The sequence below is a fragment of the Embiotoca jacksoni genome, unplaced genomic scaffold (assembly GCF_022577435.1).
Source record: "Embiotoca jacksoni isolate LCO1_2020_lvr unplaced genomic scaffold, fEmbJac1.0.p SCAF_2, whole genome shotgun sequence".
NCBI lineage: Eukaryota > Metazoa > Chordata > Actinopteri > Embiotocidae > Embiotoca > Embiotoca jacksoni.
Genome location: NW_027185340.1, coordinates 8,157,435 through 8,175,666, shown reverse-complemented (window position 1 = coordinate 8,175,666; position 18,232 = coordinate 8,157,435). Strand labels below are relative to the sequence as shown.

Here is an 18,232-nt window from a genome sequence, read left to right as displayed (position 1 = left end):
AGAGAGAGAGAGAGAGAGAGAGACACGCCCTGAGACGGACAGGACACACAGACAAGGAGACCGCTCTGCAAAACAACAACTGCGATCAGGAGGTGTCCATCTATCACGCGACTCGTTCCACTAGAAATATTATGCGCATGAATCATGAAACCCACTCGATTTAGCCCCCGGCAACAGCCACCGGTGACGTTCAAGCTTTTACGTTCCAGTTTGGAGGAGGACATCACAGGCCGAGACGGCCTTTTAAAAGGGGTCGTAATGCAGCCGGAAGCTTCCTTCCAACGACAATGTATTAAAACACCTTGGCCAGTGTGTTCGAAAACGAGACGCGATACCAGCTGTTGCTATGGTGACGGTTTTCAATTTTGTTCCAGAAAAGAAAACACTTTCCGACGGGCCCCGTGTTGTGGCCCTGAACTGAACAGCGTTCAGCTGCAGCGTTGTTCCTCTGTAGCCTCGACTGGTCTGCCAACCTATGTGGTAACACAACAATCGTCCTGTTTTGTTATCGAAACACGAGAAGGTATGTGCAGGGAAAACACACACACACACACACGGACACACACGCACGCACACCCCAAACCTCCATTTATGGCAAATGAATCCATCACCCTCTTTCTCTCGCGCCGTCTCAGACTAAATAGTTTCCACTTTAGTTGCCAAGTGATCAGCTCGGCCTGTGTCGAGGAGACCGGCTGCGTTGGGCCGACGAACAATGTGAGGAGACCCGCTGAAAAAAAAAAAAAAAAAGGTTTCCCAAACCTTCCCTCTGTTCAGACTGCAGGCGGATCGGATTTGTTTCTCAGATAAAGATCTTTAGGACAAGACTGTCCGCGGTCGGCGAATCGGATTTGATGTGTCCGGGCAAAGTTTTTTTCGCCGTCTGTCCTGGGATCCTGTTAAAGATCCGATCTGAGCGACCAGACCGTCCGAACTGAGCAAATCTGTTGAAATTTGACTGGAATCGCATTTCAAAACCAGCTCCAAATGTGGACTGGATGCAGTCTGAATCGGGGATTGGACATGATTTTTAGAATATTTGAATAGCACGTGCGGCTATCGTCGTTGTTTTTTACCTGCGCCGGGTCACAATCCCGTCAGAAGGTGGCGGTAACGCACCCAAAGAAAGCTGTCGGCGACTTTCGACAACGTAAGGAGAAGAAGAGCACGTCGCCAACCGGGTAAAACTGCGCGACGATGCGAACGGCGGAAACGCGCAGAGACGGGTGGACAACGAGAGGTGCGGTCAAACTCTGCAGGAAAAGCCGGACGCAACAATCGCCGACACGGAGAGAAACCTTTTTCCGTCTTTGCAGCGGCGCCGACGGACAGTAAAAAAGACGACTGGATGCTTTTTTTTTTTTTTATTCTGAAGAGTTAAAGAACAGCACAACTTTTCTCCTCGTTGCGAGGCCCCAGATCGGCGTCTCTCTCCGGCCTCCCCCGGTAAACCCCTTCATCTGAGCTGTCACCCGGCCACGTCTAATTAAACCCTGCGCCGTAAAACTCAACGCCGCAAACAACCTCTGCCCGGGCCGCATTTTCACCGCCAGCATCTCTCTCAGGCATGCGCGAAAAAAAAAACAAAAAAAAAACAACCCGACCAGACACAAACACGGCGAGACGGCGAGAGCCGAGCTTTGCCGTATGTAGGGCGCCGAGGCCGGACGTTTTTTTTTTTTTTTAGGGCCCACATGGAGCAAAAAAAAAAAGAAAAAAAAGAAAAAGCAGCATATCACAATGTGAAATCGGGAGCTTTGGTAAACAATAAGTCCTTACAGTTATGGCAGGATAACGGGCCAGCGGTGTTTGGGCTCTGAAAAGGACTGCTGATGTAATCACGTTTTTTTTTTTTTTCAGGCGGGGAGGGGGGGGGGGGGGGGGGTCAGATAAAAACTCTGCCCCAGATTGAACTCCAAAATAACAGCACAATCAATCACAGAGGAAGAATGCGTTCCAGCTCCGAAACAATAATGTGAGAACGTTATTTTTGTTTTACTGCTGCAGAGCAAACACTGAGGGGAAAAAAAAAAAAAAAAAAGAGGAAAATTCCTCCTTCAACAAACGACATTATTACGAACGTACAATGAAACGGGGTGGGGTGGGAGGGTGTGTGGGGGGGGGGGGGGAATTCAACAACAAGCTTATCTGTGGTTTTTCGCCGTTTTCCCACTTGATTTAAATTCATTATTCGTGTAATAAAAACCGGTCAGTGTTCAGCCCTGCTCAGACATTTGACAACAGGTCGTATCTCTAAATCGCTCGTAGTCTTTCAAATTAAAAGAGATTTAAAACCAGAAAAAAAAAAAAAAGAAAAAAAAACAACCATAAAACTAGACAGACATTTCTTAAAGAACAGGCAAAAGCAAGACCTGCGGTCAAACAAAAGCAGCACCTCTGCGAGGAGAGAGAGCGTTTCAGTGGGTGGAAAATGGCTCGTTAATTGAGGATAAAAAATAAAAAATAAAAAAAAAAAAGCACGAGAGCGGTAATGTACTTTTTTTTTGGATCTAAAACAGAAAGCAGATCATAAAGCTGCTTAAACCTGTGTGGGTACGTGGAAAACCTTTCCCCATAACCCCCCCCCCCCCCCCCCCCCAAACCACCACCACCACCATTTCATTTCCGACTCTTTAGATAGATAGATAGATAGTTACTTTAATAATCCCCAAGGGGAAATTCTTTACCTTGAAGTTGCTGCAGTTGACCCAGGAGCTGGCGATGCCGTCGACCATCTTGTCCAGCGCCGTCTGGTCCTGCTCCAGGTCGTGGGACTTCTCCTTGTCCAGGATGTAGTCGATGATCTCCTGGCCCACCTGCAGCCGCCGGCCCATGTCCTTCTGCAGGACCTGGGCCAGGCAGTTCTCCATGCTGGGCTCCATCATCCAGATCACCGCCCCCCCCCTTCCTCTGGGCTTCCTCAGTCTGCCCGACCGACCGACTGACTGAACGCACGATCGACCGGCTACGAGCGCTCCTTCACCGCTCGGAGAGCAGCGGGAGTGACAGCTGGAACAAAAAGGGGAGTTCCTCTCCTCACCCGGAAAAGGGAGGGATAAAAAGAAAAAAAAAAAGAAAAGGAAGAGGCCGGTGTACACGGTTGTATTTTTATCCCTCGGGACAAGCCCTCCCCCCCTTTTTTTTTGTTTTGTTTTTTTGTTCTTCTTCCTCTTCTTCTTCTTGTTCTCGTGCCAAATGCTAGCCGGCTAGCAGGCTAGTGGCCGTGCCCTCGGGAGAGATGGAGCGGGGGGGGCTTTGGGGAATGGCAGCAATGCAGCATGTGTGTTTGTCTGGACAGCAGCTGAGGAAAGTTTACTACTCCCTCCCACTTTTCTTTTTTTAATTTTCCTCCCCTTCTTCTTCTTCTTCTTCTCTTGGAGGATTTGGAGCCAAAAACCCGCTACAGCCGGAGGTGGTGTAAGAAGAGGTGTTTGTTTTTTTTTGGCCAGCAGCAGGTCAAGGCAGCGAATGGAGCCGGATGGACAGGGAGGACGAAGCTCAGAGCTCCATGTCTTGTAGTCGAGTCCGCTCGGGGTTGCCCTGGAGCAGCAAAAGAATAAAAAAAAAATCAAATAAAAAAAAAAAGACAGCAGAACAGTCGATTCAGGAGGAAATCTTTGACTTTAAAATCAGAAAAAAAATATTGTTGATTTGTCTCTAGATTACGAAAACGCTGTTAAAATTCAACACACCGCTTTTCATTTCAGACTATTACTGACTTTATCTTTCGGGCTGCTGATCAATTGTGTCAGGAAATAATAAACACGTCCGGTTTAGTTATGCCCCAGTTCCCCCCGGTGATCCATTTAGACTGCCAACAACACAAAAGCGGCGCATCTCTTATTTCTACGGCTGAAAGCAGATCATGTTTGGGGCAGTTATTAAAATAATTGCGTATTTATAATTATGTATTTGTTGGATTGATTGATCGAATCACAAACTTGTAACTCAGTTACAAGTTAAAGGAAGACAACTTCTTATTGCCTCGGTGGACACAGCGGAGACTGGACGTAAAAGTGTTCGTAGCTTCCGCCTCTGAAAAACGAGGCCGGTGCAGAAGTGCCTTAAAGCTGCAATACCACCGAGTGCCACTAGGTCGGCTCCAAAAAGCCTCCGTAGACTCCCATTCAACTTCTCTCATGAAATTTGAAGTCAGTAAATAGCTATGTCGGTGTTGTCAGCTAAAGTCACTCCTTCTTATTAGTTTTCCGGCGGTCCGTCCGAAAAATAATCGACATCCAGTGGAGAGTGATTCCAGAAGAGCAAACACAGCAAAATAATTGGACGTGAATAAAACATATACCCTCTACGTTTCTGTCGTCTCTATCGTCTGGCATGCACTGGTCTCAAAGTAGTTTTTAAATTATTATCGGCCCGTCAATCATCTGTAAAGCACTTCGGACCGCACCAAAAATGCACAAAAAGCGCTCTATAAATAAAGTTCGATTGATTTAATTGATCGATTTGGGGTGTCCAAATTATTTTGACCATCGTAAACGTCACCAGTACGTCCGGGCTGAGTGTTAAGCTACTATATAGCGCAACAGCCAGACGGTTTAGCGATCAATTTAGATGCAAGACTTTTAAAAGAAATGTAAAAGTAACTTTGACTCCATCCGCCGCCGACATCTTTAAGGTCCTGGAAACTCCGTGGTCGGCTTCAGCAGCAGCTCCAAACAAACGAGAGAAGAAGGACGTCGCCGCATCTTATTTTGCCGGAATCGCATGCTGACGAGGTTCCTTCTCGTCAAATTCGCCCTCCCGGCTTTTTCGAGTGTGACGACAAGATTATCAGCCAGGCAGGAACGCTCAAACAAGCCTCTATCAGGTGATAATAAAAAAAAAACTAAAAAAAAAACTGCGTGTCTAGTTGCAGCCAGATACGAGCCGGGAATCACTGGACTATGACCGCCGTGGTGACACATTGTGTGAAGTACTTTCGCCCCATTGCCTCTCTTGCCAAGTAGGTTATGTTTTCAGTGCGGGTTTGTTTGTCTGTTTGTCAGCGGGGTTATTAAATACCGGCCCGATTCTAATGAAACGTGGTGGTCCGAGGACGATCCCGTTAAAAGGTTGAAACACAGAGCAGATTCACGATTGTTTTTTTGTTTTTTGTTTTTTTTACATTTATCGAAAATGCCAGATCGGGCTTTTTGGACCTGTAAATGTCACGCGTCTTAAAAATCCAGTAGATGTCAGTGAGGTTCAACAGAAGAAAAACATAGGCCATCATCCAAAAAACAAATAACCCACAGAGACAGGATAAAGACAACACAATCAATCAAACAGACTGTGTCAGTGTGCAAATGTAAATGACGTGTGTGTATTGACAGCGATGTGGTTGTTAGTTGATGTTGAAAAAGTTGCAGTGCATTTCAGCAGCGCTGTATATTAAATATGTTATTACCAAGCTCGTTAATACAAAATTCAATATGTTACAGCGTGTCGTTAAAACACCCTGTAATTTCTTCAAATTTGAACATTTCCTCACGGCTCGGTTTACACCGGAGAAACCGGAAGAAATATTCAGATCCTTTACTTCTCTAAAAGTACCAATATAGCAAAGTAAAGTAAAGTATCCTGCCTAAAAAAAAAACACCACTTAAATAAAAGTATAGAAATATAAGCAGGCAAAATGTAGTTGAAGTATTACAGTAAAGGTTCGGCTTTGGTCCCTCTGACTGATTTATCATATGTATGACATCATTAGGTTATTAATAGTGAAGCATCAGTGTGTCAGCACCATGTTAGCTGCTTTGAACTATTTTAAATCCAATTTTATATCCACAAATCTGTTTTTTTTTTTTTTTTTATGGTTACAAAGCCCATGTGAGAAGTTTAACGGGTTTGGTGGAGCTGTTACTTCACCGACATCGGAAAAATGACCTTAACCACATGCTGAGGACGAACGGCTTGGAAACCACCCGTTTAATATTTATCAGTGTGCTGCATTTTAATATCCACCGAGTCAAATCTTCATCCGATACGTAATTAAAGCTGTCAGATAAATGTAGAGCAGCATTATTATTAACGTGTTATTATTATTAACGCAGTATTAACACAATAAGAACAAAGTTATTTAGTGTTCGTTATTTGACGATAAAAAAAAATATGCAAACCGACGTCGCAAACTTATATTGAAATCGAGCAGAATTTTGTCCCCGAACCTGATTTTTAAAGCAAAACCTACGAAGAAATCAAAAATGTTTAGTTGCATGATTGAAAAAAAAAGAGGAAACTTTCCTTCTGGTCCTTGAAATTAAAGTTTTTAGGATTTAAAAACAGATTTTTCACCTATTTCAGATGAATGAAGAACATCTATATTTAATGAAATGTAAAATGTACTCTGATTACTCTGGATTTTTTTTTTTTTTTTTTTTTTTTTTGGGGTGGGGGTGGGGGGGCAGTAACGCTGTCTTGTAAGCCCTGTTTGGGGTTGGGCATGTTGTTTTCTGCATGACATAACAATAAAATAATCAAATTAAATCATGTAGTAGAATCCAATTTTTTTTTTTTTTTAAGTATTTTGAGGAGGGCAAGAATAAAGTAGCATTGAATGGAAATACTCAAGTATCGAGCGAGTACCTACCGTTTTTTTGGACGTAAGTACTCGAGTACATGTACTCCCGTTACTTTGCACACCCCTCTGCTTTTGTGCAGCGTTAGCTCGAGCCCCAGCTAGCTTCCCGGTCTGACCATCCCCGCTAGCAGTCCAGACACCGCTAACGAAAAAAAACCACCAAACTACTCCTTTTTTTTTTTGTTGTTGTTGTTGTTGTTGTTGTCTCTAAAACATCTGTCCAAACCTCTGCCGGACCCTCAAGTGGGTGTGTGTGAAGCGGGGGGCGGGTGAAGGGAGGGAGGTGGTGGGGGGGGGTCGGAGGTGGGGTTGGGAGCGAGGAGGAGGAGAAGAAGGAGGAGGAGGAGGAGGAGGGGGATAAAAAGCTAAAAAAGCTAGCCCCCTTTAGCAGGAGCCCTTTCCTTTTCAATGAACCGTTCAAAGGCAGGCACAAAGAGGAGGAATTAAAACGTCAAGGAGTCCGGCCTCTACTCACCATATCCCGCTTCTTTTTTTCTTTTTTTTTTTAAAACAAAAAAGAAGAAGGCCCGCAGCCGGTTCGGACGTCGAGCCGGTGTTTTCTGGGTGTAAATATCCAGTCAACGTCCGTCACAAAATCTCTCCCGTCTTCTTGTGTGTCTCTCTCTCTCTCTCTCTCTCTCTCTCTCCACCCGGAATGCTGCCTGCAGGACAAGAATGGGATCGTCGTGCGCATGCGCAGTGGATCCGGGGATGATGTTGGCACTTGGAAAACTGTCGCATGGCAATCCGGCAGCGCTGAAAAAAATAAATAAATAATAAAAAATAAAAATAAAAAAAAATAAAAAATACCCTGCTGGTCTTGTGTGTCAGCGATGTGGATAATAGTCGACCTCTGGTGACATCTAGTGGACATACGAGGTCTGTGTTTCTCTGCGTTTCGACAAGCAGGTTTTTCTTTCTTTTATTTTTTTTAATTTTTTTTTTTTTTTTTTATTTTAACTGCTGTACAAAGAAGGAAAACAGGGGACGAGTTTAAGTCTCATAGTGCAGGGAAAATATTTCTGCAATTACGGATGAGAGGTTCTAGGGACCCCAAACACCAGTGAAGAAGGAAAGCAAATAATAATAATAATAATAATACATTATTTGAATAGCACCTTTTTTTTTTTTTTTTTTACAAGAAATGCAGGTCAAAGTTCAAATGAAGATTTTGACACAATGGACAACATAAGCAACATGTTTGTCTTTCTCTAATGTCTTACTAAAAGTTAATGTGTAGTTGAGGTCACATTTCTGATATCTATAACGATATCTCACGTGGTTTAATTTAAAAAAAAAAAAAATTGAAATGATTAAATATGTCAACAAAAAAGTCCAGAAAAATTAAAACAGATTAATGTATCAGGACTTTATTTTGTTCTTCTTATGTGTCTCAGTAATCATGTGACGACCCCTCACATTTCTCTACTGCCTGTGTGTATGAAGTAGTTTAAACAGACTCCCTCTGCAGCAGCTACATTAACATGCTGCTGACACACTGACGCTTCACTATTAATAATCTAATGATGTCATAAAGGAAAATATATCAAAAAAATGTACTTCTACTACATTCTGCTGCTAATACGTCTGTACTTGAGTTCATTTTCAGTTGTGATTAAGTATTTTTTTTTTTTACTTTACCGTATTGGAAGTTTAACTTCAGTAAAGGATGTGAATACTTTCTTCGTCACAGGGTCAAATTATATTTTATGCAAATTAACTAGAGTCGAGTCATATTTTCCTTAATTAATGTTGAGACTCTTTATTTTGAATTCTTATTGGTTTTTTTTTATAGCTTTCAGCACTCTACATACAGACCTGGGTAGAAAAAGCATGATTTAACAAGACTCCGCCTCCATCATCTATGGAGTTATCCTGAACTGGGTCACCGAGTGGGTGGGGGTCCCCATGACCCTGGGGAGGAAGACCAAGTACAGAAAGGTCCAAACCCAGAACCTGTGTTCCAGACGACATACAATGACAAATAAGTGCTCTTCCATGTTAGGACTCAGTAGTGTAGTTTCAAATCTGCACTGACAGGACACGACCTCATCATGTGAACACACCACCCACCAAAATATCTGCAGCTTTAAATTACTTTATTAATATTTATTATTTATATTAAAAGCAGTTTTTTTTTGTAATTTTTTTTTTTTTTTTTTTTATAGCTTCTGTTTAACACACACACACACACACACACACAATAAACACACGGATTCTTTTGTCCAGCAGCAGCAGTTGAAAAAACAAACAACAACCAACGTTTGTGTGGTGTTCAGGAACAGCTGCTGCTTCCTCAGAGGCCTTAATTTGAAAATTCTTCCCGCCCTCTTCCTGCTACGGAGCCAAGATGGCGACCGTTTAGGGTGGAAAGTGTCCAGTGTTTCACACTTTTTTTTAATTTCTTTTTTTGGGGGGGAGAGGGGGGTCTTTTGAGTGCACTTGACAGGTTGGCAGGTTGACTTTTTGAGTGATCCACTTTCTTAATCTTCCTAATAAAACACATGCAGTGTATTAAAAAATAACTGATCCAGAATACACTGTCACATTTATTTTTTTTTTTTGTTAAGATCATACTTTACATAGTATAAATTTAACCAACAACAGTCTCCTCTAGCAACACTGAGAAGGGAGAAAGACGTCCAGGTCCACCTGTACCTGCCCATCACTGAGGCCCGCCGTGATGATTTCAGCCTCCATCCGTGTCGCCACCGACATTATCATTATTATTATTATTATTACTACACGAGAGCTTCTTTCTAAGTCGCACAGTTTTATTTTCCTGGACGCGGTTCAACGACCCCGATGTGTGTATCTTCTGCTCTGACGGCCCAAAGTCCACAACACAAACACTCGGGAGAGTTTCACTGCTGCTCCTCCGCGTCCTCGTCGGAGGCTTCCTCGCTCTCCTCCTCGTCCTTCTCCTCCTCGTCCTTCTCCTCCTCGTCCTTCTCCTCCTCGTCTTCCTCCTCCTCGTTCTCACTCTCCTCCTCCTCGTCATCATCCTCTTCGTCTTTCTCTACGGCCGGCATCTTCACGACGATCTCGTCATCTGCGTCGTCGTCGTCGTCGACGACGACCATGGACTTCCTCCTCTCCAGGAGAGACGGGGTGCAGACTGGAGTGGCGTCCTGGAGAGGAGGAAGAAGAAGAAGAAGAAGAAGAATGAGGAGGAGGAGGAGAAGGAGAAGAAGAACGAGGAGGAGGAGGAGGAGGAGAAGGAGAAGAAGAAGAAAAAGAAGGAGGAGGAGGAGAAGGAGAAGAAGAAGAAGAAGGAGGAGGAGGAGGAGAAGGAGAAGAAGAAGGAGGAGGAGAAGGAGAAGAAGAAGGAGGAGGAGAAGGAGAAGAAGAAGAAGAAGAAGAAGAAGAAGAAGAAGAAGAAGGAGGAGGAGGAGAAGGAGAAGAAGAAGAAGGAGGAGAAGAAGAAGAAGAAGAAGAAGAAGGAGAAGAAGGAGGAGGAGGAGAAGAAGAATGAGGAGGAGGAGGAGAAGAAGAAGAAGAAGAGCTTGTTAGCGCTTGTTCCTGGTATTTTGTTTTGTTTGTAAAAAAGTTTGCAGTTTTCTCTTTGAATGTGGGTACATGGGTTTTATCACGCGGCCACCGGGAGACACGCGCGATAAGCTTTAATGCACCGCGCTGCTGTCGGCACGGTTATCTGAGCGCAGACCACGGAGACGCATGCGCTCATTTTCAGTCTGTGCCAGAGCTAAAACATAAAAAAACAACAACAACAACGTGTGTCGGCCTTACGTCGCTGCACGTCGACGCGTTCACGCCATCGGAGGACTTTTTCTTCGGAGGCACCTGGGAAGCCTGGAAAAAACAAAAAGAGACCGTAACCGTTACTCAATGAACCTCCACGCGTCTTTAGTTTCCTCTTTACTTCTTTAAGCTCCTGGATTTGACGCCACAAACACGTACAAATCCGGGGAAGTCGTAGTCGATGCCGTGGGCCGCCAGCCTCTTGCGCAGCTTGGCCTCTTTGCGCAGCAGCTTCTCGGTCATCTTGGCGAGCTGCTCCTCCGTGTGCTTCTTGTTGTAGCGCTCCACGGCGGGAAAGGACGGCTTCTTGAACTCCCGCTGGGAGCCGACGAACAGCTTCTCGTGAACCTTCTCGGGGGGAACCAGGTGACCTGGGGCGCACACACACACACACACAAAAAAAAAAATCCCATTTATTTCAAGTTATAAATTGCGTGTTTATTGTGAGAATTTCTGTAAAGAGATCGCAAACAAAACCAGCTAATAATAATTCTATAAATCAAGATAAGCCACATTTTTATTGTATTATTAATATCTCTTTCATACTCATGGCAACCTCTTCTGTCTCTTAACTCTCCTCCTTTGGTTCTGATTGGCTGAGGAGTGTCACATGCCATACACAGTGGGGCAAAAAAGTATTTAGTCAGCCACCAATTGTTCCAAGTTCTCCCACTTAAAAAGATGAGAGACGCCTGTAATTTTCATCATAGGTACACTTCAACTATGAGAGACAGAATGGGGGGAAAGAATCCAGGAAATCATATTGTAGGATTTTTAATGAATTAATTGGTAAATTCCTTGGTAAAATAAGTATTTGGTCACCTACAAACAAGCAAGATTTCTGGCTCTCACAGACCTGTAACTTCTTCTTTAAGAGGCTCCTCTGTTCTCCACTCGTTACCTGTATTAATGGCACCTGTTTGAACTTATCAGTATAAAAGACACTTGTCCACAACCTCAAACATTCACACTCCAAACTCCACTATGGCCAAGACCAAAGAGCTGTCAAAGGACACCAGAAACAAAATTGTAGACCTGCACCAGGCTGGGAAGACTGAATCTGCGATAGGTAAGCAGCTTGGTGTGAAGAAATCAACTGTGGGAGCAATTATTAGAAAATGGAAGACATACAAGACCACTGATAACGGGGGGACCTCGTGAATGACCTGCAGAGAGCTGGGACCAAAGTAACAAAGGCATCAGTAACACACTACGCCGCCAGGGTCTCAAATCCTGCAGTGCCAGACGTGTCCCCCTGCTTAAGCCAGTACATGTCCAGGCCCGTCTGAAGTTTACTAGAGAGCATTTGGATGATCCAGAAGAGGATTGGGAGAATGTCATATGGTCAGATGAAACCAAAATAGAACTTTTTGGTAAAAACTCAACTCGTCGTGTTTGGAGGAGAAAGAATGCCGAGTTGCATCCAAAGAACACCATACCTACTGTGAAGCATGGGGGTGGAAACATCATGCTTTGGGGCTGTTTTTCTGCAAGGGGACCAGGACGACTGATCCGTGTAAAGGAAAGAATGAATGGGGCCATGTATCGTGAGATTTTGAGTGAAAACCTCCTTCCATCAGCAAGGGCATTGAAGATGAAACGTGGCTGGGTCTTTCAGCGTGACAATGATCCCAAACACACCGCCCGGGCAACGAAGGAGTGGCTTCGTAAGAAGCATTTCAAGGTCCTGGAGTGGCCTAGCCAGTCTCCAGATCTCAACCCCATAGAAAATCTGTGGAGGGAGTTGAAAGTCCGTGTTGCCCAGCGACAGCCCCAAAACATCACTGCTCTAGAGGAGATCTGCATGGAGGAATGGGCCAAAATACCAGCAACAGTGTGTGAAAAGCTTGTGAAGACTTCCAGAAAACGTTTGACCTCTGTCATTGCCAACAAAGGGTATATAACAAAGTATTGAGATGAACTTTTGTTATTGACCAAATGCTTATTTTCCACCATAATTTGCAAATATATTCTTTAAAAATCAGACAATGTGATTTTCAGGATTTTTTTTTTCTCATTTTGTCTCATAGTTTAGGTATACCTATGATGAAAATTACAGGCCTCTCTCATCTTTTTAAGTGGGAGAACTTGCACAATTGGTGGCTGACGAAATACTTTTTTGCCCCACTGTATAAAGCCGAAAGGGGAGGAGCCTCACGTTTAGTCCTCGGCTTTCAATAGCATTTCTGTTTCTCTTAGTTAAAGGCACACTACGTAAGATTTGTAGTTTAAAACATCCCCAAATCAATAGAAATGAACACCGTGTGAAAGCAATGAAAATTTCTTCATCAATGTTCACATTTTTTCAAAACAAAAAAAAAAAACTAAAAGTGAACTATCCGTCAGACAACGCGTCAGCAGTTTCAACGCGTCAACGACGTCGATTATCGTCCTGTAATAACGACGACCGACTGACGGGACAGAAAGTCTGACATTCGCACAGCCTGTGGAAAACTTTGGACTCTCTATCACCTCCGAACGTATAAAGTGGGACCTCAAATGTTTCATATTGGACCTTTAAGAGTCCTGCTTTTAGGTTTTAGTTTAATCGACTGACTTTAGTTTCGTAGAAGTCTGAATCCGACGGCCTGTTTGCACTGTTCAGGTCTTCTCCCTCTTTAGTTTTGGTTTAGTCTGGTCTCCCATCTCTTTTATTTGTTGGTGTTTTAGGAGTATATTTTCTGCAATTACAAGTTTTTTTTTTTTTTTTTTGTGGAATCGTATATACGTTACGTGTCAGATTAAGGGACAGCGGCCTCGATTGTCAGCGTCGTAGTCGTCTGCCCACCGATCTCCTCCTCAGCACGCGCGGCGAGGAGCTCCCACACGCCGACTTCATCACCGTTCACCACCGATGAAACCATTTCTGTCGGCAACGAACAGACCTGCAGGTGAACGGTACTCACATTTGATGAGCCTCTCTCCCATGAGGTAATTGTTCATCGTCTCTGCGACGATCGTGGCGACGTCGTCGCATTCAAACTCGACGAACGCGTAGCCTTTGCTTCCACCGGTCTGTTGAGAGAATAAAAGGCAGAAATGAAGCGAATCTCGCGCGCGAATCAGTTTCCACCTCTCGGCTCGTCTTCGTTTTGGTTTTTCCTGCACACGTTCGTGTCGGCGCATGGGTTTCATCAGTCTGCTGAGCAGGTAGAGCAGGTGATAAGCTTAATGCACCAGGGTGCTTTAGGCTCAGATATCTGACCTCAGACCAGTGTCGGGTTTGAGATCATTTTCAGTCTGAGCCAAAAGACGAATTATCACACAGCAAATTACAGAAAAATCAGTCTTTGGCTCGCATTTTATTCTCGTTGAAACAAGACTGACGTTCCAGTCACGTTTCCTCGTTACCTTCTTGCTCCTAGACAGACGCAGCCGCTGCACCTTCCCGAACTGTCCGAAGTAAGTCTTGAGCTGAGGCTCGAAGAGTCCCAGAGGCAGGTGGCCGACGTAAACCACTCCGGGAGTCAGACGGGTCACCTGAGGAAGAAAAATAACAAGTCAGAGGACGGCGATTACATGACGGGACCGTGAGTGAGTCTGTAAATCAGGACACCTTAGGAGGGCATTTACTCTTAGAATCTGGGGTTACAGTGAGTAACCAAGAGTTTCGATTCGATAAAAAGGGGCCTTCTGTTGCAGTAAAAAGAAAAATCCTTCTTATTACGTCGGCATATCATTACATCTGTGTTTAATTCCAAAATAACTGGTTTTTTTTTAATCAGAAATAATGACTAGGCATGGTTATATATGCATTATATTATTATTATGTGTTCCACATTTTAGGACTGATCTGGGAAAATCTGCTTTTAACTTAAATGCACCTGAACTCCTGGACCAAAATACAGAATCTCCTTCAAATCAATCGACTTACCCCGTTCACGCATTTCAAGCTTGATTTGAAATCTCCAAACCTGCAACTTGTAATTATTTTATGTAACTGTAGTTTTACTCCGTTATATCTACTCAAACTACGTAATTTATATTTAAATGCCTCTCACTTCTTGTTGATTTTAAATCATCTTACAGGTTAATCTTCCATCATCTGACAGTTAAATGGTTTAACTAGGTCAACTGTGGTCACAATCTCATCTGTCAGCTCGTCTCATTTGCTGTAATCACTGCCGTTGTTTATATTTGTTCTTTGCTCTGTAAATGACTGCATGTCGTTGTAAGTGAGGAATCACCCTCAATGATTTCTCAGAGCATAAATAAATGTTGACTGAATATAAGACTGTATTAATTCCAGAGGGTCCATTTTGTCGTCACAGCGGCACAGAAACAGAAGAGAGAAAAAAAAATAAGAAAAAATTACAAATACGTGTAACAATAAAATAAGATTCATAAAATAAAAAAGTAAGACCAATGACTAAATGACACAAAGAATAAATAAAAAAAAATGTGCAAATTTCCTTTTTACTTACTATTCATTAGATTGATTTTTTTTTTTTTTTAAGTTATGGAAACTATATTTACTCCCCTTATAGTGAAGGTACCTGTACTATAGTTTGGCTTCACAGACGGGCCTACAGGTTGGACTGATGACCATCAGCTCCTTTATGGCCTCCCTATCAAAACATTTGCGGCCATTTAACATTTAATACTCGACATCGCTTATTTATTTTGTACATTTTCAAACAATTAGCCGTTGAACGTGGGAGTAAATAGACGGATAATCGCGTCGTGTCGCGACAAACCTTGCTGGGTTTTTTCTTCTTCGCCTCCTGGACCTTCTTCTTAAACTCGGTCTCCTGAGCGGGGTTCAACGCCAGCAGCTCTTTCGCCGGCTTCGACGCACTTCCGGCTTTACTCTCAGTCATTTCTATAGATTAATGTACCGCGACATAAATCAGAAAATATATAAAAACGAGGGCCCCCGTCGACCAAGCTCTCAACCACACCGTTTACTGCGCACGTTGAATCTCCGTCCGGTTTGCCCACGTGGTGACAAACCAACGAGGCCCGGGAGGGGGGGAAGTGGTTATCGACAGTGACGTATTTTCCACAGCGCCACCTACAGGCGAGGAGGGGGAGGTGAAAGTAAGCAACGAGAGGACAGCTGTACGTTTTCCGTCTTTTCAAGGCTTAAAAAGACAGTTTTGAGTGTGTGTGAAAACTCAAACTGGATTTAATACAAACATGCACGTTTTCTTTCCCACATTTTGATGCGATTTTGATAAAATAATGAATATAGTACGAATAAAAAAAAAAAAATAAATAAAAAAAAAAAAAGTTTTTATATATATATAAAGTTGTTGTTTTTTTAGCAAAAGTAAAATGTGGGACATCGTCTCAGTATGTGGGACTAGGCATAGATAATAATATATAATAATAAATATACAGTATCTCGAGGTACAGAAAAAAAAAAAAAAAACATTGTTGGTGTTTTAGCGTCTTTAAAAATGTCATTACAGCCCTAGTCTTTCGCTTACGGCCATACCACTCTGAACACGCCCGATCTCGTCTGATCTCGGAAGCTAAGCAGGGTCGGGCCTGGTTAGTACTTGGATGGGAGACCGCCTGGGAATACCAGGTGCTGTAAGCATTTTATTTCGTCAGCAGGGGGCGCTGCTGAATCTTTCCAAGAGGAAGAGCTTTGACAAAACACGGCTGCCAACAAGTACGGTAGGAAGATTGTATTTATTTATTTATTTATTTTTTTTTAATAATTGTGTCCTATCAGGACCCTACCGCCAAGTCACACATAATTCATAAAACAAAACAGGGCCGAATGAATAGAAGCTATAGAAGTTTGAACACACTGGAGTGGAGGGATTTTTATTTCTTTTATTTTTATCTGAATCTTTTATTTTTTTACAAACAAATCTGATGGCAAATGACTAGCTGGAAATCATAATGGGAACACAGCATGAAGTCTGACCTCATGCTTCAGATTTTCTTCCTGCCGAGCTTCTGCTCCAGTCCGGTAGGTGGCGGTAATGCACCTTGAAGTTTCTCTGTAGAAAAAGAAGATTCAAACAGGAGAAGTATAAATGCCTCGATGCTCCTACTGGTAGGCTAAGGATGCTGACTGGGATCAAAAATAGTAGACAATTATGGACATAAGCTGGGTGTTTTCAAACGATGCGACAGCAGATCGTGTGTTATGAATACATATATATATTTTTTTTTTAACTTAATACTTTTACTGGATAGGATCTACTGGAACTTTGCTGACTCCTCCACACGGTAATGATCGTATGGTGAAATGGTTTATATCAATCAACTCTGAAGAATCTTAGCTTCGTTTAACCGAACACATTTTAAAATCCCGGCCAGCATAATGTTGAATGGTGATTCAAGTTTTTCATTTAAATGTTGAAAAAGTGCTATTCTTGACTAAAAAAAGAATGCATTCGAGTACAAACTCCCTGCAACAAACCCTTCCTTCATGAAGATCATACTACTCAGTTGTTTTTTTTTGTTGAATTTCTTTTTGTGGTTTACAAAGCGCTTTACAAGTTTTACTTCCCATTCGCCTCATTTCAGCCAACAAAGGTGTCACCTCGCAATCAGAAGCAGCTTCAGTGTTGAGACCCTGCCATGTGGACATGTAACCATCACGGGGATTTTATTTTTGAGGGCTTTCGTACAGCCTCATTAGATTGTAAACATTTTCAGGTTGTGCATCTTTTTTCTTTTTTTTTTTTCCAGCTCTTTGTTGTTATTTATTAATCAAGTTTTGCAACGGCCTCACTTTTCCGATCCAGAAGCTACGTTCCACTTTCATATCCAGTTCTTGGGTCGGATTCAAGCATGTTCTTGCTCGACTCTTATCGCCATGTCTTGCGTAGTTCATTGTGGCGTCTCCTCTCCCGCCGGATAAAGCTCAACATTTTCCTCATCCCATAACTTGCCAAGTTTCCGACCTTGTGATGTGGGATGATTTGAGCGATCTCGGGGTGAATTCACATCAATATGTTTTTTTAAAACGTTGGTGGGAGGCTCGTTCTGACCCGAACACGCTATCCGCTCTGTTCCCATGAGCCGTGCCCGTTGGAGGCCCCCCGCCCCGCCCCGCTGTCCTCAAGCCCTCTCCAGCAGACCAGCGGCTCTAAGACAAACAAGACCTATGGGTCCAGTCAATTTGTCTGGACAAATGCAGGGATTTGGGGCCACCGAGAGCTATGTGGGGACGAGTGCTAATTGTTTGTGTGCCAAGTAACTCCCCTCAATGCCCTGGTCTCTCTCGAGTCACTCTATTCACCCCGGCCTTTGTCTACGTTTGTCTTGAACCTGAACCGTCGAACCAGGGAAGTGGAATTCAAGTTATTTCATTACCCTCATTTGCAAATAAATTCTGTCTTTCCGCAGATCTGTCCGTCGTCCAGGTGTCAAAATGTACATATATATTATATACATATATATATATATATTTTTCTTCTGAATGTACGGTTTCTTCACCGTATCTCACCTCTGTGAAAGAAGGGGTCACGGTAGGAGGATGGATGGGGAGCGGGAGGGTGGGGGCGCCCCCACCTCCACCCCTCGGTCAACAATAAGCTGAGGTCGCACAAGTGGCTGAGACAATCTGAGAAAATGGCTGGAGCCAGGCGTCACCTCGGGGTCGACCCTGTCCCCCTGTCCGCCTGCCCCCTCCTCCCACCCCTCCCATCCCCCCCCGGCCCTCTGCCGGTCCAGTCCGTCCCCCTCTGTGCTCCCCCGGCATGCTGATCAGGGGATTAGGGCCCCCGAGGCAGCGTCGAGTCAAGAGCACGCCGGAGAAAGGGAAAGGCATGCAGGGAGCATGAGGTTTTCACACGCACCCACACCCACACAAGAAGGCGAGCAGACATGTATGATGAGGACCACACGCTTTGGCTGCACCACCGGCAGCTGGTCAGTAGAGGGAACCACAGGGCTGCAATGCATGCAATGTTTGAACAGAGA

General features: G+C 43.7%; 2 protein-coding genes and 3 non-coding genes across 28 annotated transcripts in view; 1 reads left to right on the top strand and 4 right to left on the bottom strand.

Moving 5' to 3' along the window:
* The window catches only part of clasp1a (cytoplasmic linker associated protein 1a), an 83,993-nt gene extending 76,741 nt beyond the window's left edge, over nucleotides 1-7,252 (bottom strand). For 13 of the 24 annotated variants that reach the window (XM_069154358.1, XM_069154363.1, XM_069154369.1 and 10 more), the window contains exons 1-2: nucleotides 7,056-7,252; nucleotides 2,688-3,540 (exon numbers count right to left, since the gene is read on the bottom strand). In XM_069154358.1, coding sequence (XP_069010459.1) covers nucleotides 2,688-2,885 — 198 coding nt within the window. In that variant the 5' untranslated portion in view covers nucleotides 2,886-3,540; nucleotides 7,056-7,252. Of the gene's footprint in view, nucleotides 1-2,687; nucleotides 3,541-6,589; nucleotides 6,997-7,055 lie in introns of those variants that run through there. The other 11 variants (XM_069154362.1, XM_069154372.1, XM_069154366.1 and 8 more) reach the window with 2 other exon arrangements.
* Nucleotides 7,253-8,326: 1,074 nt separating this feature from the next.
* nifk (nucleolar protein interacting with the FHA domain of MKI67) lies at nucleotides 8,327-15,274 on the bottom strand. Its single transcript, XM_069154356.1, has 6 exons — nucleotides 15,040-15,274; nucleotides 13,694-13,822; nucleotides 13,249-13,357; nucleotides 10,502-10,713; nucleotides 10,331-10,393; nucleotides 8,327-9,711 (listed from the first exon to the last, which is right to left on the bottom strand). The coding sequence occupies exons 1-6, from the start codon at nucleotides 15,160-15,162 to the stop codon at nucleotides 9,445-9,447; spliced, it is 903 nt and encodes a 300-aa protein (XP_069010457.1). The 5' UTR covers nucleotides 15,163-15,274; the 3' UTR covers nucleotides 8,327-9,444.
* On the bottom strand, nucleotides 10,148-10,279 carry LOC138201766 (small nucleolar RNA ACA64). The gene has a single exon (XR_011178564.1). It is a non-coding gene; the product is annotated as a small nucleolar RNA ACA64 (small nucleolar RNA).
* Nucleotides 13,455-13,586, bottom strand: LOC138201765 (small nucleolar RNA ACA64). The gene has a single exon (XR_011178563.1). It is a non-coding gene; the product is annotated as a small nucleolar RNA ACA64 (small nucleolar RNA).
* Nucleotides 15,275-15,768: 494 nt separating the features above from the next.
* LOC138201770 (5S ribosomal RNA) lies at nucleotides 15,769-15,887 on the top strand. Its single transcript, XR_011178568.1, has one exon. It is a non-coding gene; the product is annotated as a 5S ribosomal RNA (ribosomal RNA).
* Nucleotides 15,888-18,232: the final 2,345 nt, after the last annotated feature.

What these genes read in the sequence shown, in the direction of transcription:
- nifk (XM_069154356.1), bottom strand. Translation starts at nt 15,162, where the DNA reads ATGACTGAGAGTAAAGCCGGAAGTGCGTCGAAGCCGGCGAAAGAGCTG. An exon ending in GTCTGTCTAGGAGCAAGAAG is followed by an intron (nt 13,358 to 13,693) that starts GTAACGAGGAAA and finishes TTCTCTCAACAG; the next exon opens with ACCGGTGGAAGCAAAGGCTA. An exon ending in GGGAGAGAGGCTCATCAAAT is followed by an intron (nt 10,714 to 13,248) that starts GTGAGTACCGTT and finishes TGTGCGCCCCAG; the next exon opens with GTCACCTGGTTCCCCCCGAG.